General features: G+C 48.2%; 1 protein-coding gene across 6 annotated transcripts in view; it reads right to left on the minus strand.

Annotated features, from left to right (window-relative positions):
* The window catches only part of SBF2 (SET binding factor 2), a 2,080,461-nt gene that overhangs the window by 458,176 nt on the left and 1,597,192 nt on the right, over nt 1-25,093 (minus strand). For all 6 annotated transcript variants that reach the window (XM_085648170.1, XM_085648169.1, XM_085648168.1 and 3 more), the window contains exon 28: nt 66-206. In XM_085648170.1, the coding sequence (XP_085504296.1) occupies nt 66-206 (141 nt within the window). The remainder of the gene's footprint in view (nt 1-65; nt 207-25,093) is intronic.

The raw sequence follows: 25,093 nt of genomic DNA on the forward strand, positions 1-25,093 counted from the left end.
ATGCACATGGTGAATGGCTCTAGTTCAACGAAGATAACATAAAACACACCATTACCAATCGTTACCTGGAGATAAGGCAATCGCTGGTCTGCTTTTGATAGTACTAGTGATATTCTGCTTGAAATGAACAGAAATGGCATTCACCAGGGCCTGGAGGTATTTTTCTTGTTCGATACTGCTCGATGATTCAAGGGATGAGACGGGAGCTTTACGCATAGGAAGAAAAACAGAGGAGCGGGACACATTAGAATACACATTTTATTCAGTACTCAATGCAAGAAAAGCGGTATTAGTGCAATCCTGAGGCACAAAAAGCAGTTTGGGCATGATTGATGTTAGACAAAAGACAGTGGCGTAAGAAAAGTGATGCCCACCCCCCTGCAGAATGTGAAAAGGAGCCCCAGAGTCTCCCATATTTCTCAGATATTCATTGGCATTAAGCAGAATGGGCCCCTCAGAAAGTTTTGATGGCCCCTGAAGCTTTGGGGTCCCACATCTGCGTCGCATTGGTCTGCGTAACGCCCCTGACAACAGAAGGCCATAGCTTTCAATGCCAAGTGTGGAAGCGTAGTCAGTCTGAAAACTACTAGAAATTGACAAACATCCGAGTCATGGTGAATGAAGGTTTAGTAATGCTGCATATAACCATTAGAAATATGCTGCTAAGTCTGGGAATGCCTCCTCTTTTTAATCCGATTCATGTACTTATTGTATAAGGATGGCTTTAAATTAAATGCTGATAAATTTAGTAAACGGCACCTTATAATTAGGTACAGCATTCACGCTGTGGATATATGGTGTGACTGTGTGAGTATATGAATTACTGTTAACAAAAACGTGTGCTTGTCAGTTACTACTTTTCTACCTTCTTCGCATTGTGGCTTTTCCAAGAACGCATTTACCCCAAAGTTTCTGATAAGCAGCCAATCTTTTACTCTGCCCGTCACGCTTAGTAGAATGTATTTTATTTATTTAAACGGAACACTATGTTGCATTACAGTACCATATAATTCCGGCAGAAGAATGAACGTTTCATTTCGTGTGAATTTCAATGGACAAAGAGGCATTCGATAACATTTGTATGCCCTTGGCAAGTAGTCGATGCTTTCTTTTTAATGTATTATTTTTTGCAAACTTATGAAGTGTGCAAAACAATAACAAATGTATCATAACATATAGGAGTGTCTCAGCAGTCCAGGTAAACTAGCCCTGGAACTGAACTGCGCTAAGTTTTAGGAAGGTGTGTATTGCCTATACTGAGTGCAAGACGTCAGTGGGTTAGGTTGTTCGGACTCATTGTCCTGAGATGTATGCTGTTTTAGGTAAATGCAAAATGTGAATGACACTTAAACAAAGCAATGGTTCAAGGGGGCTGACCCTCTTCCCAACACACACACGTATGCATAATCTATATTATTGTTTTCGAAAAGATGAGGCTAGAGGCACAGCAAAACCTGCCCCAAGACCAGACCAAAAATATCGATGTAACAGCCTGTACTATGAGGATGCAATCCTCGAAATACATACTGAGCATACCTCCAGTACAGCTACTAAAGAAACAGTTGCTGAAGGTTCGAAACACTCAGACAGACAGATGTAAATGGCATCTGAAAAAATAGTTGAGGCCTCTTTCTACCAGACATGTCAATTAAAACCAGACATTGCCCCCCTGCCTGATGAAATCGTCGAGAAATTCTTGCAATACGCTTTCCCTTTCTGTAATCTAGACTCGAGGGATTTTATGAGACCTCCGCTGACAAAATAGCAGAATGGTAACAGGAAGTGGTATACATTATTGTCTATGTGTACTGCGAGAGATCACCCATAGATTTTTGGTCAGAGAAAGATGAAAAAATAGAAAACTATGGGCCAGCTGTAGGAAGCCAATTTGCGCCCGGAAACACTGAAATTCGCAGAATTTCAGCGTTTGCGATCGCAAATTAGCAGTGTGCAATGTAGCACACAATGAGCCCCTCGCAAAATAAGGAATCGCATAATTTGCGATTCTCTATTTTGAGACTGCATTTAAGGAATCGCAAATTGCGATTCCTTTAATGCAATGTAAGTAGCACAAATGAAAGTGCAATTTAGCCTTAACGAATCGCTAATTACCACCAACTTCAAGTTGGTGGTAATTAGCGTTTCTCTTAAAAAAAACACTTTTGTGCTTTTTTAAAAGTGCCATGTGGCACACATTCATGCCCTTAGGGCATGTATGTGCGCCACATGTGCACACATGCACATTTCAGGGGTGCAACAGGGTGTCCCTCTGGTACCCTTGCACCCTTGAAATTGCGCATGCTATTTGCGAGTACCTATTGGGTACCCGCAAATTGCGTGCGCAATTCCCATTCATTCCTATGGACCTCTAGGCCCATAGGAATGAATGGGAAGGTATTCCTTGATTGCGAATCGCAATTTGAGATTCACAATTAAGGAATATTAAGGAATCGCAAAAAATATTGCGATTCCTACCTGCATGGCATTTTGCGAGTCCTTAATAGCGATGCCCTAAAAATTGCTATTAAGGAATCGCAAAAATGCATGTACCTGCATCTGGCCCTATGTGCTCAAATATGCACACTCAAATAATTTGTACATAACAAAGAAGTTTGATGACATGTTTTAAATCTATTCAAAATATATTTCTTGGGGGGAGAAGCTAAGCCCAACAAAACGGGGGATGCGTAGTTCTTGTGCTAGACACATTTACAGCCCCTGACACCCATGAGCTTCACCTCTGCAATCCTGCCCACCAAACTCTAGAGATAGTTCTGAGCCTCTGGGTGAGCCTGTCGCAGCAGGGGTCCTCGGTATGGGTGCGCTCAGCCCCAGAATGAGCAGTATGCGGAGCACCCCTGTACCATGCAGCCTAGGTACTGTCGAATGCTGCCATCAGCCTCTTACCATTGGCAACCCCACCTGATTAAGGAGTGCATAAAGCAGACATGCACAGCCCAACCCTCTTGTAGAAATTATTATCCCGCTGGCATCTCATTCCTGCTCAGCTTCATAACAATAATCCCACCCACTCTGATACCTGCTGGCTGGGTTGTGGGGCGACCGGTTCCCTCATACACATGTAGTTGTCATACTCACTTCTGGGGGACCTTTGGGATATGATCTTCTCTGCAACTTCTCTGATTTTTTCTCAGATTTAAGACAAAGACCTAGATAAGCTCCCCAAGTTGGCCCCTATTTGGGAAGCCATGAATGGCCTCTACTCACTTCACTTGGCAGCTGGTAAAATAATTTCTATCCTCTTGCTGATGGCTAAACATATTATACGAACTCTCTGGGGGAAAATTATTAAACAATGTATAAACTTTGGATAAATAAACTTTGGCACCTTTTGGGACATGAGAAAATAGCGTATGACTTAGCCGATATATTTAAACTAGAGAATATGGTGGCAGAAGTTGCCTGCAGATACTGTGAGCCTTGTGACTGTTCTATACTCCTCCTGGATGACTGATGAAACAACAAACACTTTTCTATGTACACAAGTGATCCAGAGTGGGGGGTGGGAACTCGAGAAGGTTTTAGGGAGTTGATAATTGTTGGTTGCATCCACCAGAGGTTAATGTAGTTCACTTTCTTGTACTGAAAGGAGAACAATAAAAAACGATTGAAGCTAAAATCTATTTCATAAAAACCATACAATCCAAGTGCTTTAAGCCACTAGAAATAGTAGATAATGACATGGTTTGACATTGGAAATTGCAAATATAATTTTCAGCCTAGGAACATCAATTACATGGAAGCAGTGGTTCATATTCATTTAACAAATCCTGTATTATTCAACACTAGTTAAACATACTTGTTATTAGTAAATGAATTTAGAGCTCCTGACCCAGGAACATGGGAGGGAAGACACATTAACATCCTAGTACTTTCTGTTACCACAGTGTCAGCCTCACCCAGCACTTGGAGCTAAAGCACTCCACTCACAAACCTCTTCAGCACACAGTGATCTCTGGAGTAGTAGGGACGTAGACCAAGAAGTTAATCTTAATAGTTAGGATAATGCTGCACATACATCTCTGTCCTGCTTTTTCCAAAATCCTGCATCACACATCAACCTCTGCACACTTTTCCCAGCTGTATCCCATTTAAGGCACCTCCCAACAGCAAAACGATTCCAAGCAGCATTGACTCCTGCTCAACAACCACATGACGTGGAAGGCAGCAGGTCACTCTTAATAAGATAACTCCTTCCCACTCAGTCAGGTGACTTCAGTCATGGCAGTCACTATGATGTCACACATGGAACCACCAGTGGTCCAAAACTACAGTTCTAACGCACTGGCCCTGATAGCTCTACGATGACCTATGAAACAACGTCTGTCCAAAAGTACGAGAAAGAGACTGAAAACATTTTTGCGGATTCCTCCAGTAGCCCAAACACAAATATCATTAAAACAGACCCACTGGACAGCAAGGGAGTGCCACTAGTGCAATCGCTACAATTCAGAGCTCTAAAAGCAAACATTCATAAATTATGGGTTGGAGCTGAGGCAGCAAACGCTTTCAGCTGATTTACACAAAGGTGTATCGGAGGAGGTTGGTCACTTGGCTCTACAGAGCACTGACATCCATGGCCAAAGTACATTTGAATGACTTAAAACAGAAATGGGCGGCAGACATAGGTAAAGAACTCGCTCGAAGACACAGATTTGTCACACATATTGAGATAAGGGCACAAGGTCACCAAGAATGCGTGCTTAAAGTATACACAGTTTAACTATCATCATGAAAACTACACGGTATATCTACAAATATGCCCTCTAAATGTCCACGCACCTTCCAAACAGAAACTGGAAATCTTTTGTGTGTGTGGAGTTTCCCCTAGCTCAACAGTAAATGCACCACAGGGATGCCTACTAAGTTGTTTCACAAGTCCCAGATCAGGACAAATGGGCCTGATATTCTTAGACCTGGCACTCATTAATGACAAAAGAACATGAGCCATGTCGTAGAAATACCCTACAACCCTTCAGCTGGGATGGAAGGAAAGTTGGATAAAGAAATGGGCTCACGCAGAGAGGAATCCCGAGAACGGAGAAATCGCCCATTAGCAGCCCAATGAGACAAACTATTACTTATCATCTGCTTCGGCCAGGGTACAGAAAAAAAACTAACTCAGGAGGTCAAACTCTTAGCTCAGAGAAAAAACTGTAAATAAGACGGGGACCACAAGCGTCCTGTCCGCTATCAAAGTTAAATCCGAACTCAGTGATAACTCACAAGTATGAAGTGACGGGATTGGAAAAATCTGACTATCGAAAGAATGGACACTACACCAGCAGTGCCTTAGCTGGTCACTCCCCTCATACCCATGTGGCTTTTTTAATATTTTTTAACCTCGCAGAGACTGTTCTGCACGCCTCCCCCCAGAAACTCCTGTGACTTCTGAAATATAGATCATACTTATATAATTTGATTGCTATGGATATGGATCCCCCACTCTTAACACAGGCAGATAGGCACACAAAGGTAAACAAGCAGATATGTGACCCTTCCTTACAGGTACAGTTCTCAGGTTTTAATTTGTGAATAATACTTTTCACTCCTTTGATCGAAAGGCCGAAAAGACTGACCTGCAGAGGATCTAATGATGCCCGCCATGTCCAGTCCCACTATGCAAACTTAGCTGTACTGCTTGCCAAACGCACCCATACCCTGCTTTGGAGGGCTCCCCAGCCGCAGTCCCCTGTACAATGTCACAAGGCTCTTCTCAATTGCGGAGAGGCCGTAAGCACCAATCTACACTACAACGATGCATGCCGCTTTCGCAAATAACCCATAGTGGTGGTGTGGGGCACCATGTTTATGCAGGTCAGAGAGATGACAGGCGTGGACCACCCTCAACCCATGACGATCTAACACTCCCCCAGTGCACTTAGCTGACCTTTCCGGTCCAGGCCCTTAACCCCAGGAACACACATGCCCCTGGTCCAATTGCACCACTGCCGCCTCAAACAGAAAAGAAAATGCTCAACTGCTGTTTTTTGACTCTTCACGAGCCACGACCCTCCCCGGGTCCACCAACCACTGGGACCCTTCCACCAAATTACTTATCACTCATACTCACGCTCCTGCATAACTCTCCCTCATCCCACAGTTACAATCATCTTTTTTTTTTTTAGTCCTCATACATGCCTCCAGTTGCGGGTAACCTCTAGATGGGATCCCCCTGCGCCTTCCACACAGACATGTTCAATAGCCACCCTGATAGATGGCCTGTGATAAGGTAACAGAGTTCACCCAGAGGTAGGGCTGTCTCCTGGTCCCACTCCCGTTCACCGCACCTGGCCAACCCTATATTACTAGGGAGAACCGGACAACAGTCCACTGGCATAATCATCGGACCGATCTTAATTATCCCTCCAGGTCTCTAATGCCGCCCAGATTTTGTTAATGCTTGATTTATCACAGGCCATAACCGACTGGCTAATCATAATAACATTCCTGAGACAATCTGCAAATGTAGGTGGTGTCTCAGATTTCCATACTCTGCAAATCTCCCTTCTGGCAATAACTACTACATAAAATACAAAGTTCGAGGCCAAAGTACTCATACGATAGTTCGGCAAAAGACCAAAGAAAATCCATCTAGGGCTTACTTCAATCGGCATCTGCAGCACTTCCTCCAAGAAGCCACAAACCTCAGTCCAGTAGGAGCCGATCTTCGGGCAATCCGCAAATATATGTTGATCATCAGCTGCTGGGAACTTACATCTGGGACAGTAATATATCCTCGCAGACACCTTAGTCAGTTTCCCAGGAGTCCAATACACTCTATAAGTAGTGTACAGATGGTTCCTCCTGAGAGACACTGGTTTAACCACAGTCTGAAACATAGTAAAGGAGTCACACCAGATTTTCCGTATTCCCTCCCCACCACCTGTGGGAACACTGCCCCATCGATTCCCCAGTTCAAGGTCCAGGCAATCTTCTGCACCGATCAGGGCCCCATAACAAAACGAGATTTCACGTTTCCATGGGACTTTTCTAGAAACAAGATTAATGATCATACTTGCCTCCTCATTGTTCCAAGGCTGTGTTGCCCACCATGCAGATAGCTGGTAGAACTTGAATCTAGTTAATGTCTCTTTGGTCAGATTGCAAAAAGACTCCCAGCTTATAAGCTGCGAGTCCTCACAGAGATCACCCCACAACTCCATGCCGGCTAATTTAAGTGGCTGACACAATTGGTCCTGCAGACATTCCAGGGTACCCGGTGAGTCCCAAATTGGAGCCTGTGCTGTATAGTATGGTATTTTCAGAGCTCTCCTAATATACCCCCAATTGTTGAGTGCAGCCAACAAGGTCTTAAGCCGGACTTTTTTGTAGAACTTGGGGTCGCCAAACTTATACAAAAAAAACTCATGTCCCTGCGGAACATCTAGTAGCATTGCCTGGAATAAAAGGCCCAACGAGGAAGAATCTAATTTATTTGCCAGTATTCTAAAGTTTTTAAAGTGGAAGGCATGGCAATAAGAAAGCAAATCTGGTAAAAGCCAGTCCCCCTAACCTTAACCCCCTCCTGAGTTTTTTCCATGCTATTCTAGGCGTTTTTGTAGCCCATATAAAGGAACCAATTTTGCCTTGAAGGGTAGCGAGGTCCCTAGTGTTAAAAGACAATGGGATTGTGTTAAACAAAAAAGTTATTTTGGGCAAAATTATCATTTTAACGAGATTGACCCGCCCATATATATTTAATGGCAAATTCGCCCATCTCAATAAGAGCTTGCCAATCTCTTTAGTCACCTTCTCCCAGCTAATCTTTGGTATATCTGTCAACTTTTGGGCTAGATGAATCCCCAGATATCTCATCTGCCTCTTTGCCCCTTGTATTATGCTCACACAATTCCATCCCATTATTTTGTTTTTTTCTCTATTAATTTTATAACTCGAGATTTTACCAAATTCCGCGGCCAGTTCGAACAACCGAGGAATTGCTTCAGCATGATTAGAGGTATACATAAGAAGGTCGTCCACGTACAGAGCAAAGGAGGAAGCGGAGGCACATGGCGGCGGACTGACGTCGGTCGCGGGAGCTCCGGGAAACGACGCGGCATCAATATTCAACCAAGGATGCGTAATTAACTGAGCGAATGCGGAGAATATGTTCGAGACTTAGACGAGTTTGGATATCCGGAAACTAAGTGTTTTGTGCCTTGAGTTGCAGGCTGAAAGCAATAGCGGCAGGCGCTAGGACCTGGGTGCGGGAGCCACGGATGGGCAGAGAGGAGGAGTCGGATTCAGCGTTCGGCGGCCTGGGAGACCGCCGAGTGAGGCTCTGGACGCGAGCACGGATGGTAATAGCGAGAGTTAGCCTTAGAGCTCTTGTTTCTTGGGACTCTACGATATTCAGCATCAACCTCGCTTTTTCAGCGTCCTTCGGATCCGGTAAGGTGGCCATTGATAGCAAGTGTGTGGGGTGACAGAGACTGTATGGACGAGGACTCTGCCCTCTTTTGCCCAGTGGTTCCCCTGAGGGGTGGAGTTGTACCTATTCTAGCACCTGAGGGGAAGTTCGATACCCCAGCTCAACGGCCCCCAAGGAGGGGAAGTGGAGTACTTTTACTGGGTTCCCAGAGGGGAGAGTCGTTTTCTAATAAAAATAGATACCAGCTGCGGTCAGAGTTCAAAACTAAGAACACTCTGGACCCCACAGAGGACCCGGGAGGGGTGGCTCCTATAATTCCACGCAAAAAGAAAGCTGTGAAATCAGGTGATACTAAAAAACTGAAAGGATCCAAGGTAATTCGTCCCCCTCAAAAAATTACTCCATCACTGAAGGCCTATTTCAAGATCATGGAGCAGGCTGTAGGGTCAACGGAAATAGCTTCGACTATACAATGTGATCTCCCCCCAGTTCTATTGGAGAATCGCTTTCTGCCCCTTACGAAGATTGCTAGCACTGACGTAACTGTGGATGGTTTGGAAGGCTCAGTGATTCCACCAGTGTCCTCCTCTGAGGGCATCCCTTTTCTTTTGGATTCTGTTGATGGCTCTAGTATTATTACCGATAACAATGAGATTATCGAGACCAGTGCCATCACCTCAGTCTCTTCTCTTTCTATTCCTACTATACAAGCCCCACGGAGCTTACAGACACAGGCACTGGTGTATGAAGAGGTTAGTCCTTCAGGCGCGTTAATACACGGCGATAACAGCGTACAAGCATCTGGTGAAAAAGAAATGGCTAGAGAAGGGCTAGGTCCCTTCCTTCATGCACTAAGGGGGGATCTGCTGACTAAATTTGAGATATCTGAAGCAAATCAGAAAGGAATACATGACAAGTGTGAAGCCCTCGAGTCAAAACTAGATGATATTTGTGCGCGTACCGGGCTGCTTGAAGTTGAGGTTAAATCTCTTTCAGAGTCGGTCCAGGGGAATTTAAAAGATATAGATACCCTAAAAGCCCAGAACCGATTATTACAGACAGATATGGAGCGACTAGAAATGCAGGCCCGTAAAAACAACCTTAGGATCCTTAAGATACCAGAAGGGGCAGAAAAGGAGAACATTAAGGGTTTTGTATGTAACTTGTTGAGGGAGGGGGTGTTGAAAGATCGACCAGATATTGACTTAGAGATTGAGATCCAGAGAGTGCACAGGGATCCCTTTAAGCTACACCCTGATAGGAAGGCCCCCAGAAAGATTCTAGTCAATTTTCAGACCTATATGGTTAAAGAGTTGATATTGGGAAGGTCCCTAACAGGGCCAGTGTTGCATTATCAGTCCGGACCCTACCAAATTCGATCTGATATAGGTGGGAGAACAGCACAAAGGCAGTGGGAGCTGGGCTCCAGAATGCCTGAGTTGAGGAGTTTGGGGGCACAGGTTCAAATGAAGTTTCCCGCATTACTGAAAGTAATGTGGAAAAACAAGATGCATAACTTTAGTTTACCTGAGGACGTCGATACCCTTCTGTCTCAGACGAGGGGGTAGCTAGGGGTTTAAAGGTTTGTTATGCACTAAAAGACAGCATGTGATATTAGTGTTAGTGCTTGTGTTAATTCTAATTCCAATCATAGGTGAACACGGGGGGCTTTGATGAATTTTAGTTAGTATATATTAGGAAAAAGATAGTGGGAAAGTAGGAAAGGAGAGAAAGAAGGGAAGAGAGGGGGGAAAACATTAAGGGGGGGAAAAAAGCATTAAAAAAGGAAGAAAAATGAAAAAAAGAAATAGAAATGGTAGGAAATGGTTTGAAGGGGTTTTTTTTTTTGGTCTATTTCGGACACTAGGATATCCTTGCACATTATGGTTGATGGATAACACTAACTGAAATTTGATTATAGATTATTTTTTTTTTTCTGGTATGTTGTTGCGCCATTCCCGGGAGGCGGTCCCAAAAGGCGGTTCCAACGCCAGGTGTGGATGGTGGGTTCCTCAGGGGTAGGAAAGGGTGGGGGATACAGGGATGGGGGGGGGGCAAGGGTGGGGAAAAAATGAAAAATGTGTCCTCATGCAGTTCAAAGAAGGTGCGGTGTGCTCTAGGTGGGCAGTTCTATGGGTAGGTCATGAATCGGTCAGTTGAGATTAAACTCCTCTCCTGGAACGTGAACGGCCTTAGGGGGGGTAGGAAGTTATCTCGGGTCTGTGAGTTTCTAAGAAATAGCGAGGCTCATATTTTTTTGTTGCAGGAAACTCATTTAGAAGCCCTGGAATGTAAACAGAGTTTTTAGGAAGCTCAGCTGGGTTCAAGAGGTGGTCTGCTCTAAACAAAGAGGTTGTACAAGGGGGGTAGCGATAATTATAAGAGCCAATACAGGGGTCAAGTTGGAGAAATGGGATACAGATCAGTCTGGAAGGTGGCTGGTCGCAACTCTATCTATCTGTGGTTCTTTAATAACATGTGCCGTGTATTATGGGTCTAATGAGGACAACTCTGGCCCTCTCTTAAATCTTGAGGCTAGCTTGTTACAGACATCTGCCCCAGTTATACTTGTGGGGGATTCTTAATTTGGTGTTTGACAAGTTATTAGATCGGACTTCTAAAGTGAAATACAATGCGCCAACTAGGACATTTTCTATACTTAAGAATGTTATTAAAGAATTTAATTTGCTTGATATCTGGAGACTAAAGAATGGTAGCACCAGAGATTTTTCTTTTTATAGTAAAAAGTATAAACAATATTCAAGGATAGGTTATGTTTTGGTGGATCAGAGTATGCTTTCTGACCTTAAATCTATTAGTTATATCCCGGCGATTTTATCTGACCATTCGGCCGTCGAAGTGGTGTTTAATTTTGGGTTTAAAAAGAATGAGAGGAGATGGACTCTTGATAGGACCCTGCTACTGGATGAGGATGCAATGGTGGGGTTGGATGGTAAAATAGGAGACTTTTTAAGTTCTAATGTAGGTTCTACTAGTGACCAGATAGTCTGGGAGACTCTTAAAGCATACTTGAGGGGGCTTTTGAGCTCCCTCATGATATATAGCAGAAATCATAAAAAAGAAATAGAAAAAGATGGCATCAAGAAGATTAGGGATAAGGAGACAGAGTTGCAACAAGCAGTTTTATCTTCCCGGGATCTTGTCCCCCTATTGGAGAGGGAATTGGTGACTCTACAGGCAGATTTTCAGGCAAGAATTGATAAGAGATTGAAGGATAAGTGGGATGCCAGTAAGTTACAACATTTCGCCTATGGCGAAAAATGCGGCTCCCTCCTGGCATGGAAATCAAGGACAGAAAGGGTAAGAAATCATATTAAGTGCCTGGTAGAGAGGGGGTCAGGTGCCCTGTTGCAAGAGGATGATAAAATCAGAGAGGAGGCAAGATCCTTCATGTATGATCTATATCAGGAGGACATCATATATAGACCAGATGAAGTTAAGGAATGGTTAGAGCAGAAGGACCTTCCTCAATTGTCTGAATTGAACCAGTCGTATTTAGCTGCCAGTATTTCAGAGCGGAAAATTAGGGAACAACTTAAAAAAATGAGCAGGGGTAAAGCCGCCGGCCCAGATGGGCTACCAATTGAAGTCTATTTGGGTCTTTCGGATAGGGTAGTGCCAGTATTAAGATCACTTTTTAATAAGATTTATTTACATGGGGAGTGTATTCCCCCGTCATGGTCCGAAGCAACAGTATCATTGATTCCTAAACAGAATAAGGACCCCCAAAAAATTGAAACATATAGACCAATCTCGTTGCTAAATTCGGATCTTAAGATCTTTTCCGGGATACTGGCTACTAGGATGGCTAAAGTTATTAAAACTATTATTCATCCGGATCAGAGGGGGTTTATACCCGGAAGACAGCTCAACGAGCTTACTTTTCAAGTTATTGGGGCAATAGATGTTGCATCGGAAAAAAAATTGCCACTTACCATTGTTGCGATTGACGCCGCTAAGGCATTCGATCAGGTGAACTGGTGTTATCTATGGGAGACTATGGATAAGTTTGGTTTTCCAATTAATTTTGTATGTACACTTAGAGCGGACCCCAGTATCAGGCCTTTTAGAATTGCGGATTTAGATCTTACGATCGCTCTGTACGCTGACGACCTTCTTATGTATACCACAGTTACAATCTTTTGGAGGTACACATATTTCACAGCTCACCACTAGAATTCCATCTCCCATGGGCTTTAGGAGTAAGCCGCATGATTAACATGTTCACTCTCAGCCCTGGCAACTTTGAAGCACCATGCATAAGACATATCACCACGAGAGAGCCCTCTGACATTGTGTCGCTCTTTCCAGAGGCCCTTTTAAAAAGCTCACCATCAACAATTACAACACAACCATCATGCATTAGGTCAATTACCTAATCCTCCTGGCATTCATCTAAATATTTGAGATCAAAATCTCTGCATCAACCACAACTAAAATCCCAACTTGACCCTCTGTCTGACGCGAGCACTGTTGAAAACACCAACAAGTTGAATGTCCATGTTATTGCTCAAATCTGCTGACAGGCGTCTCTCCACTAAAACGGTATTCGTCTGTAGATGGAACAAATTTGTGGCATGGCGCACAGCAAAGAATGTGGATCCCCTTTCTGCTCCTCTTTCGGTGGTTCTCCTCTTCATTTTATCTTTAGCCCAGCTGGGCTCTGCTCTGGGCACTCTTAAAGGCTACTTTTTGGCCATCTCAGCTTCTCTGCGCCTGCCTGATCAGCCTTCTCTTTTCAAGTCACCGATTGCAAATAGATTTCTGAAGGGCATTACTCATCTCTTATCTCCTTTCGTAATGCCTCAGTGGGGCTTGAATCTTGTGCTTACTTTCCTTATGTGTGCTCCCTTCGAGCCCTTATATAATTGTCCTCTTTGTTTTCATACCTTGAAGACCGCTTTTGCCATCACATCTGCTTGCAGGGCAGTGAGCTTCAGGCTCTATCCTCAAAGCCTCCTTTCCTTGCAGTCCATCCGGACAAAGTAGTCCTTCGCACGAGGCCCTCTTTTCTACCCAAAGAACAAGTTACTTACCTTCAGTAACGCTATATCTGTAAGAGACATATATCCGTTATAGATTCCTTACCTTAGAATTACCCCCAGGCGTCAGACTGGATCCGCAGAATTCTTTTTCAGCAGTACCCCTGAGCATCGGTAGGTGGCGTTGGTGGACTCCGCATTCGTTGTTGGCATCCTGATCGCCGGAATGACTTTGTGGTATCTACTTAGACACTGCCCCTGTGCGTTGACGTCAGTTCTTTACATGACTTTCCATGCCAGAAGCGCAGAGCCATGCAAGACATTGACCACTGGTGCAGAAAACTAGGGCCCTGAAAGGGAGTTCCTTGCTCTAGAAGTCAGTTCGCAGAACGGGGAGGATGGGTGGGGCTGTAAGGAATCTATAACTAATATATGTCTCTTACAGATAAATCGTTACCAAAGGTAAGTAACTTGTTCATCTGAAAGAGACTATTAGTATTAGATTCCTTACCTTAGAAGAGATACCCCAGCAATACCAACCCCGGAGGTAGGTCTGCGAACCAAGTTCACATCAGAAAGTCCTGGAGAACTTAACGGCCAAAGAAGCAGTCTCTCCGGACTTGGCTATCCAGGCAGTAATGTTTAGTGAACGTGTGCAATGATGTCCACGTGGCTACCTGGCAGATGTCATTGAGGGGGAATCCATGTCCCAAAGCAGTAGTGGCTGCCGTCGCCCTGGTGGAATGGGCTCACAACCCTACTGGAGGCCTGACGTAGCTACACTGTGGAGTGGGGACCTCGACAACCACCTTGACCCCAAATTGGATAAATCTTGCCCGCATGGTGTCCGCACGCCTAAAGTAGCCCGGAGTGTTAATGACACATTATTAGAATTTGAGCTGGTGGATGTCTGGAGATTACGTAATAGGGCAGTGAGAGAGGGCACACATGCTACACCAGCACACAACAGTTGGTCCAGATTGGACTATTGGCTCATTAGTGAAGGGGTGACTAGGTGGATCACAGACGTCACCACACTGCCCCGCACTCTTTCCGACCACAATCCGGTGCAATTGACCTTCACTGTCCCAGACACGCTACGTCGTCCATTCACATGGTGCTTTCGATCCGAGGCTTTACTTGATCCTATTTACGCTGACACCATTCGGAAGGTTATAGTGCAATATTTTGATATCAATACGGGTACAGTTGATAGTGTCGCCACCCTGTGGGAGGCCTTTAAGGTCACAATACAGAGGGTATGTATAGGGACCATTGCTGGCACATCAAAAGATATCAGAAATCAACTAGCAAAAATAGAGTCCACACTTTCCGATCTAGAAGCTGCGTACACAGTCCACCCAGACCAAGACACACTCTTCCGTATCCACAAACTGATTCTCGAATATGACACGTTGACAGAATCTGAAATCCGCTACCTATCCCGCAGACATGTAGCTAGAGCATATGGCGAGGGCGGTAGACCAAGCAGGAACCTTGCCACAAAACTCAAAACCTGTACCGAACAGCATCATATAGACAAAATAACTGACTCACAGGGGGTGGAGCATTACACACCACTAGAAGAGGTAGAGCAATTCCGTGACTACTATACCGTGATGTACAAGTCACAGGGGTCTATGCCCGAAGTAAATATAGCAGAATATCTGGCCGATATAGCCTGTGCGTGGCTGGCGGATTGTCATCGAGATTATCTGTCTCAACCTATTGGGGAATCAGGCATCAAAGCGGCTATACGTGATCTACCTAATGGAAAGGCACCGGGGACGGACGGCCTTACGGCTGAATTCTATAAGGAATTCGCGGGCATACTTACACTGCATTTATTAGAAGTATACACACAGGCACATGAATCGGGTATTCTGCCGCCATCACTTCGGCAGGCATTAATCCTCACTCTACTTAAAAAGGACAAACCAGGTGGTCTCGCCATCAATGGAGTGAGACGCGAGTTGCTGGGGCTCCGGGCCGCCGGCGGTGAAATCAGCAATTACAAGCGGTGCAGCTGCCAAAGGGGCACCCCAATTGGGGTGAACACATTGCTGAGAGGAGCAAGCGGCTACTTGGCGGCTCGGGGGCCCTGGAATTGCGCGGCTGTGGAGAAACGCCGAGTTGGAGGGAGGCTCCGGCCGGAGGGAGCGCGCCCGCCATTCTGTGTGCTCAGACTTGGCGCACCACAGAGGTGACGAGCCCTGCAACCATAAGATAGGGGCCACTGGTGGAGTGCCCTAGGCAGAATGGAGAGCGGTGTGATTGGCGAAGGGTGTCGGCGCCTTGATCTTTCTACCCGGCTGGCTTGACGGCGGTGGAGACCGGGCTGCAGCGACAGGGAGGATCGCGACCGCCATTTTGTGGCCGGCACCCGGAGACGCTCGGAGAGTCCCCGACCTTGGATCCAACGGCGCCGCAGTGGTGGTCGACACTGCAGAGGTACTTGGCCTGGGGCACGCTGCCACTGCTGCCTGTGGAGCGCTTGTTGGGGAGGCTGAGCCCTGCCGTAGCAACATCGCTGCTGCCGCTGTGGGCCCTGACCCTGCGAGGGCCTGGTGTGCTACGGGGCGGCGGGGCCCTGCTGTTCCTGGGAGCTTACCTCTGGCGCCTCGCTGCCTTGGAGGGGACTAGTGGATGATCCCTTTATGCAAGCTCTGGCCCGCCTGGAAACTGAGAGTGGTCTGGGGCAGGGGCCTGAATCGCGGACCAGAAAAGGCCTGGAGCCTGTCGCCTAGACTGCCCTGATCTTGGTCCCCTGGTGCTCGGCGGGGTGTAGAGCCGAAGTGGACCCACGCTGTTTGTGACTGGTGGGGCTCCACCCTGGGAAACTTCTAACGCCGCCGGCTCCCTACTGCCTAGACTGTGGGGCTCCTGAACGCTGGATGTGGAGGGATGTCTGCTGGCTCTATCGCCCAGGTGGGGTATGCTGAGGGTCCCTGGGGGCGCGGGGACGCCGTTACCGGCCGGAGGAGTGGCGCTGAGCAGGGGCTACGCAGCGCCGGGAGGTCGGGTCCAGAGCCCTGCATCAGCAGCGCAAACTGAATGAGGTGTGTTGGTACAGGCAGAGGGGTGCACACAGCCATTTTGAGACTCTGAAACACTGGCTGTGGCTGAGCGAGTGGGGCCCTGCGGCGGAGCCTTGTAGGAGCAGCGACTGGAGGGGCCCGCAGCCCAAGAGTGGCCCTATGCCTGCCGGTACCCCGGAGAGTTGATGCTCGCTTGCCCTGTCGCACAAGCCCTGTAATGCTGAGTGCCCTAGTTTCTGACCCCCTGGCCCGTGGACGTGAGTGGACTCTGGGCCGGGCGCGGATACATTGGACTGGCTGGGGGCCCCTACGCACCTGACCTCATCTGGAGGCGGTGGCTGGGGAGGGCGAGCGCTGACGGCTCAGGGGGATCTGGGGACCCTGGCCTCAGACGGCTGCCGTTGACCATTGATACTCCTGCCTCAGACATCACTGTTGGAGAATTTCCGAGCTACTGTGACGGGCTCTCACGGCGGCCTACAGGGGGGACGTTCTTGCTCTGCCCTCCGGTTTGGCTGAGACGGTGCTGCTCTGGATCGGAGCGTGGAGGTGGTGCGATCGCCCTCCCACCATATTGTGAGTCTAACCAACGACACTGCTGAACCATGACTCGCACTGAATCAGGAAAAGAGCTGCCGGCGGCATCCAAGGACACCACAGTTATGGATTTATGGAATAAGCCTGGTGCAGCACCGGCGGGCGCTCTGCCGTCGGGGGCTGGAAATTCAGCAGAGCCGGTGACACAGTCCTTCATGGCGCTGTTTATGCAAGACCTCAAAACTGAAATTGGCTCGCTCCGCACGGAAGTTCAGGCGTGTGTTAAAGAGCTACGGAGAGATGTGGGAGAATTAGGGGACCGAGTTGACGATATGGAGAAGACCCTGGATGCTCGCACGGAAGACCAGGAACACCTTTGGCAGCGAATTGTAACCCTGGAGGAACACCATGTCGAGCTCCAGATTCGACAAGAGGACTTAGAGAATAGGGGGCGCCGAAACAACATACGCATACGGGGTGTTCCGATCGGAGCGGAAGGTACAGATATCATGGCGTTTGTGGCGGATTTGCTCCATGAAATCCGGGGAGATGACGACACCTCACCGCCAACCCTGGACCGTGCGCATAGTGTCTCTGGGCCGCCCGGGAGACCTAGGCTCATTCCTGATATCCTGACGTGGGTCCATTTCTTCGTTGAAAAAGAAGCCATCCTTAAAGCGGCTAGGGATAAGCCCGAAATCCTGTACAGAGGCACTCCGGTCCAACTATTCCAGGACTTGGCCCCCACGACTCTCCGACGCCGGAGGGATTTTCGACCCATCACTGACAAATTGAGGGACCTCAACATCCGTTACCAATGAGGCCATCCCTTGCCCTCATATTCCAATGGGACTCCAGGCATCGGGTGCTGCGATCATACCGAGAAGCGGCGCAGTTGCTCCAGATCCTGGACACCCCGCCGGTCAGTCCCTCGCGTCGCCCGGCCGGGCCTCGAGCCCCACTCAAGCCTAGATGGTCCAAGGTGCGCCGTCCTGGGCGGCCCCTCTCTCCGGCTGAAAGCAGATCATCGCGGGACAAACACGACATTATACAACATATCAGATCCCTGGATGGTGGCTCGTCACCGGCGGGATCGCAGGCGTCCGCTCCCAAATGAACCTTCTAGTACTGCAGTGATGTGCTTGCCACGGGCCACGGGGAGGGGAAGGCCCTCCGCCTGCTCACCCAGCGATTGTCCTGGGTCCCAGTCCAACGCCTCGAATACCTCACATTGGGGCGTGCGTGTTGCTCACTTCTCGACACTGCATCTACCTTTCTGTGGTGGTGGCCCGGAGCTGAACCCGGTGAACTGGATCTGTAGAGATGGTGATGATCGACCCCCACTCCTATTCCTGGGAGAGTGACATCTCCGGGATAGCTTGTGCCACTGTGCCTGGCTACTCCATAGACTGGAATAGGCCTTGTTGGCCATGTTGGCTGTTTCAGCGTTTCAGTTATTGTCCCCGACCTTACCTTATTTCTTCCCTTCCTTCTCCCTTTCTAACCTTCTGGCGGGGGGGAACATGAGGGCATATGGGGGAGCATCACGGGGACAGCCCCACCAGATGAACTGTGTCAATGACCACCATACCTTACTGGAAGATTGTCTCCCTCAATGTGAAGGGGCTTAACTCACCTAGCAAAAGGTGCCAAATCTGGAGATACTTGTTGCAACAGAGCCCCGATATAATCTTCCTACAGGAGACACATCTCCTCAAGTCCGATGTGGCTCGAATGGCCCACCCCTGTTTCCCTCACCAGTTTTGGTCTTCAGCAGCCACTAAGAAAGCAGGGGTAGCCATTTTCTGCAGGGTGGGTTTTTTACAGGGCGACACGAAGGTGCTTATGGACACTGAGGGTCGGCTTTTGAGGGTGGAGATCGTGAGAGGACACCGCACACTTACGCTTTGCAATATATATGCCCCCAACCAGGGTCAAGATACCTTTCTGCGCAAGATAATTAGGGAACACCTTGAGCCGGTGAATTCGGACCTCATAGTTGGAGGTGACTTCATCTTGGTATGGGATGCGGATCTAGATCGCTGTGGGGGAGCCTTTCACGGGGTCGGGGCCATGTCTGCAACAGTGAAAAAATCCCTTACTGCTCTAAACCTGGTGGATGTCTGGCGCTATCACTCCCCGGGGCTGAGAGACTACACATATTACTCCCATGCACATCGCTCCTATTCCCGCATTGACATTCTCTTTGTGTCTCACTCTTTGCTTAAGGATACCCTGTCGGCGTCCCACTCGAGTATCTCGGTCTCTGATCATGCCCATGTGGAACTGCTACTCCATGAGCGCCACACCCGCTCGCCCCGATCGCGTCGTTGGCGGTTTCCGGACCATATCCTGCGGGATCCTGTTGATAGGGAGGAAATTCAGGCGGCTATTCTAGCGTACTTTGAAAATAATGAACTGCCGGGGACTCCCCTCCCCCTCCTGTGGGATGCCTTCAAGGCAACGATAAGGGGCACCCTCACAGCTATAGCTGTCGCTAGGGCGCGAGAAGCTCAACTATATGAAAATAAGCTTGCACGCGAAATCAGACGCTGGAAAAGATGGACCGGGAGCGGCCTTTGGCGGCTCACAAGCGATGTCTAGCAGTCCTTAGGGGCCAGCTCCGCGTGCATAGAACGAATAAGGCCGAACATGCACTACTTACGCTCCGGCAGCGCTTATATGAAGGCGGCGACAGGGTGGGCACTGTCCTAGCGCGGCGCTTGCGCACACGGGCGGCCAAGGCCCACATTGCAAAACTACAGGGGGCAGATGGAGCTTGGGCTATCACGGAATCAGCGAAGCTCCAAGCATTCCATGGCTACTACTCATCTCTCTACCCTGGGGATCTACCAGAGCCAAATTTGATATCGGGTGCCCTGGGCGCGTGCGATTGGGAGCCGCTGAGTACACACCACTCTGAGCTCCTGGAGGAGTCTATCACTCTAGAGGAAATAGCGGGTGCCCTGAAAGATCTCCCATTGGGCAAAACGCCAGGGCCCGACGGACTCCCGGTATCGTTTTTTCGTGCCTTTTTACCGCAATTACAGCCATATCTTTTGCGTCTTTTCAACTCATTTGCAGAGTCTGTTGGCCCCTCCTCAGATATGGCGATGGCTGAAATAGCCCTCATCCCGAAGCCTGGGAAGGATCATACCCTCTGCTCCTCTTATCGGCCCATAGCCTGTTAAATACTGATCTCAAGCTGTACACTAAAATTCTTGCTAAACGGCTCAGTACCCACTTACCCAATCTCATTGACCCGGACCAGGTGGGGTTTATACACCAACGTCAAGGCGTGGATAATGTGCGCCGCATAGCCCATATTGTAGGGAAGGCCAAGCACTGGGACATACCAGCCTGCCTCCTGTCGCTCGACGCTGAAAAAGCGTTCGATCGGGTGGACTGGGCGTTCCTCCGCGCAGTTTTACAGAAGATAGGGCTCAGACCTAAAATGGTGGCGCGCATTATGGCTCCTTATATCTCGCCAGTGGCTAGGGTGCGAGTGAACGGTCAGCTCACGCAGCCCTTCTCTATCTGCAGGGGCACCCGACAGGGCTGCCCCTTGTCGCCCCTGCTGTTTGCCCTAGTGGTGGAGCCCCTCGCCATCCTGATTCGCCAGTCTCCTGATATTAGGGGTATCTCCCTTAGGGGTGTAGAACACAAGATTGCCCTTTTTGCTGACGATCTCCTTCTCACGTTGTCCGACCCGCTACGCTCGCTCCCGGCGGTGCATTAGTTGCTCCAAACCTATGAATGCGCCTCAGGGCTTAAAATTAACCACACGAAATCCTGGGCGCTAAACATCACGATACCAGAAGAGGAAATCACGGCACTACAGGCCTGCGTTCCCTATCAGTGGGCGAGCAGATCGGTGAGATATCTTGGCCTCAATTTGACCCCGGACCTGGCTACTTGGACACAGGCCAATTGGCAGGACTGTAAGCGCTCAGTCCTTGACGATTTGCGCACATGGAAAGCTCTGCCACTTTCCTGGCTCGGCCGCCTTAACGCGATTAAGATGTCCATATTACCAAAGATCCTCTACCTCTTTCAGACCTTGCCGACACCTATTCCGGAACACCAAATTCAAGGGTTGCAACGCGAACTGATCACATTCATATGGGGAGGCAAGAAGCCGCGATTTTCTAATAAAATTTTGAAGCTCCCCCGGGATAGGGGCGGACTTGCCTGCCCCAACCTGCTGGATTATTATTGGGCATCACATCTCCGCTTCATTCTAGAATGGGGGGCATCGGAGAGCAAAAAAGTGTGGTTTCACATGGATAGGGCAGTTACGTGTCGCCCGCTTTGGGACCATGCTTGGCTGCCTCGGGAGGTGCGCCACCGCGGTGCGTACATGGCTGTCCCCACTAAAATGGTCCTCGAGATCTGGGACAAGGTGGCGGTTCGTAGGGGCGTCACTACCTTCCCTTCTCCTAACACCCCTATTGCTCGCAACCCGCAATTCCCACCAGCGTGTCGCCTGCCCTATTTTGAGAACTGGACCGAATCCGGTTGTAGGACAATACGGGACTTGTTTCTGGGGGGGGGGGGACTTCAAAACCTTTACCCAATGCAAGCAGGAATTTGGCCTAACGGAGAAGGACAAATTCCAATACATACAACTTCGGCACTGGATACAGGGCTTCTCCCTGACGCAGGCGGCCACGCGGTCCTTCACTTCGTTCGAGCGGTTGGCACGCACATTTGGCACCTATAAGGGTCTCATTTCTCGCATATACAAAGTGCTCCAGCATACACAGCATCTTGATCCCCACCCTTATCAACTGCGGTGGCAGAACCTTTCCGGCTCAGGTGTTACCCCTTCCCAGTGGACGAGGCTTTGGGGTGACATTCCCAGAACTTTTCGTAGCATCCCCCAACAGGAATCAGCCTACAAGTTAATGACCCAATGGTACTATACCCCCGTCCGACTTCAAAAGATGTTTCCCAAGGTGTCTCCTCTATGCTGGCGCTGTACTCAAGCACTGGGAGACTTCATACATGTTTGGTGGGCGTGTCCTCTCCTGACCACTTATTGGAAAGAGGTCCTCAGCCACATTAAAGTGGGATATCCCTTACCAGAGGACCCGCTCACGATCATTTTGGGTCTCAGGCCAGCGACTATGCGAGCTATGACGGGCCGGGATTGGCACCTAAGCCTCCACATGCTGGGTGCAGCAAAGCAAACAGTAGCATTATATTGGAAGAAGGCAGAGACACCTTCCATAAATGTGCGGTTCACCCGCTTGTGGCATGTGGTGGCGATGGAGCTGCTCACGGCACGCCTCCAATTCAGAGATACCAAATTCCGGAAACTATGGAAGCCCCTGGTGGATCATCTGGGGAGGATAGAGCATGCTAGACTACAACCGCCACGGCTCCGGGCTTTAAAGTTGTTTGATGATGTGATATGCCCTACTGATCCAGGGGGACATTGGAGGTCCACGGAGCAACCGCTCTCACTGTCGGAGGGCCGTTAAACCATGGTCATTATCTTTTGCTACATCTTATACACCGCCAAAACAGAAATACGGGGTCCCTCGGGGTGGTACCTCTGGATTAGGAAAGGGCGGCTGGCTGCCAGTAGCAGAGTCCTGCATCCCTTGCCCTCCCGCCATGTCTGTTCCCTCCTTCCCAGTATTCCTTTCCTCTCCTTCCGCCTCAATCCCCTACTTAATGGTTGGTTTTCTTTCTTATTAAACCTATACTTAGGAAATATAGTGGATAGATACTGCAACACCGCTGTAGCAACACAGAGCAGACGTGCCCTTCAACCCGCTCCTGAACTATTAAGTACTGCCTGCTGGTTGTTGAGTCTCCTAATGCACTGTAAGGTACACATAAATACTAGTGAACGAGCTTAGAACGAAATTTTGGATAATATACAATCCTTAAAAGACCTACTCGTGGTAGTGGCTGGAAGAGAAACGGCAGATGAGTCATCTATGTACAGTCCGTTTGGGCTGACGTTGATAGCTAGGATGCAATATCTGATTCGATTGTATTATATGATACTTAAGCTTGTACAAGCACGTTTGCAACCACGTCACAGGGGGAATTGTAGGGATCTACAGAGGTCACGATAGCCCTGTCTGGTGAGTTATGTTGTGCCACGGCCTACTCAGCAATGCTACACTTACTTTAGCGGGTATTCACAATATGGAATATGCAGGGCGCAGTGCCTAGTGGGTGGGGGGGACAATTACGCAATTAGAAATTACAGCTGGGCCTGTGACGTGGGATGCGGAAGGTCTCCATTGTTCTAAAGTAACTGCCTTTTGACGCTATGTCCTCTGCTGCCGGCCAGTATGGTTGTAGGCGAACAGCTGTGTAGTGTTGATGGACTATCCTATTCAATTAATAAAAAGTTGGTTATAAAAATTTTTAAAAAAAAGCAGCTGCATTCTAAAAAAGGACAAATCAGCAGACAGATGTGAATCATATAGGCCATTATCCCTGATCAATTTAGATGCCAAAATACTCGCAAAGATCCTAGCAATGCGGCTTCAACCCCTGATGCCCCTATTAGTCCTCCCGGACCAATCCGGCTTTATTCCGGAGAGATCCACCTCACACAATCTCAGAACCATTTTCGCGATGATGCACGTTCTAGATCCGAGCCTACACGCAGCAGCAGTAATGTTGGGCGCGGCTAAAGAGTTCGACTCTATAGAATGGAACTATATGTTCGCCATCCTGCAGAGAATGAGACTCCCATTGCTTAATTTGGGCTGGGTGCGTCTGCTCTATCATGACCTGTCGGCACGGGTAAGAGTGGAGGGCCTAACATCAGAACTTTTCCCGATTGGGCAAGGAACCAGGCAAGGTTGCCCTTTATCGCCCCTGCTATTTGCTCCGGCTTGTGTGGTACGTCAAAGACATCAGTAAACAGCACTTAATTTTATTCACCGCCCGGTGGGCATATCTCTTTATGCAGACGACATGGTCTTATTCATTCGGGAGCCCGACCGTCACCTGGCACAAATACTGAGAGAATACATAAGATTTGGGTTATTCTCCGGTCTTGCTATTAATTGGGACAAATCAGTAATTATTCCTTTGACAGATATAACCCCCCCCGCCACCAAGGGATTATCCTTTGGTATGGACCTCGGATCCTGTTAAATATTTGGGGGTCTGGGTTCATCGTCACCCGACGGTTGTCCTACAGGAAAACAATGGCTGAGCATGTGCCGCCCTTGATCAACAGATCGAACGGTGGATCGCCTTGCCGTTATCACTAGCTGATCGCATTGTTATAAAAAAAATGGTCTTCCTTCCGAGATTTTTATACCTCTTCTCCAATATCCCATTAACATTACCGCTACATTTTTTTAAAACCATGCGCACAGCTTTACTTAAGCTGATCTGGGGAGGCAAGCAGGCGCGCGTGGGATGGGTGACCCTCACACTTGACTACGCAAAGGGCGGGTTCGGCGCTCCGGACCAGTACACACATTATTTAAGCGCTCAAGAGCAGTATGCATTTTACTGGCTCAATCAACATGCTTACAACCCACACGATGCAGTGAAAGATGGAGACTTCCATCCAACCCCCCTGTCTGGCATCATTACCCACACCCAGAGAAACACCCCGAAAACTGAAATTAACCCACTAGATACAACAATTGCGGCATGGCAAGCTATAGTCAGGCTCACCTCCAAACTTCCCATATACGCCCCGCGTTGCCCATAGCACATCATGCCGCTGTCTCGGTGACACAAGAGAACAGCCTGATGAAGGCATTGAGAGAGGTTGGCTTAATCACCATGCAGGACCTATAACCAAATGGTAAATTTCTCACTGAAGATCTTCAATATATCACCAACCCCACGCCACTATTTCACTTTACTATTCACAGACTTAGGCATGCTATAAAATCCCACTACACTGTGTACCCGGACGAACCGCCTACTCTGCAATCTCTACTGATGTTACTAACTACACCCACATGAAGAAGGTTGATCACTAAACTATATAGGGCAATATGAGCCGAAATACCTAGTGCTCTGGACAAGAGTCTGGCACGTTGGAATGACAAACTTCCTAGCCCCCTAACGCTTCCGGAGTGGGAACGAGTATGTAATCTCACCAGTCAACTCACACCCAATGG

The sequence above is a fragment of the Triturus cristatus genome, chromosome 3_2, assembly GCF_964204655.1.
Source record: "Triturus cristatus chromosome 3_2, aTriCri1.1, whole genome shotgun sequence".
NCBI lineage: Eukaryota > Metazoa > Chordata > Amphibia > Caudata > Salamandridae > Triturus > Triturus cristatus.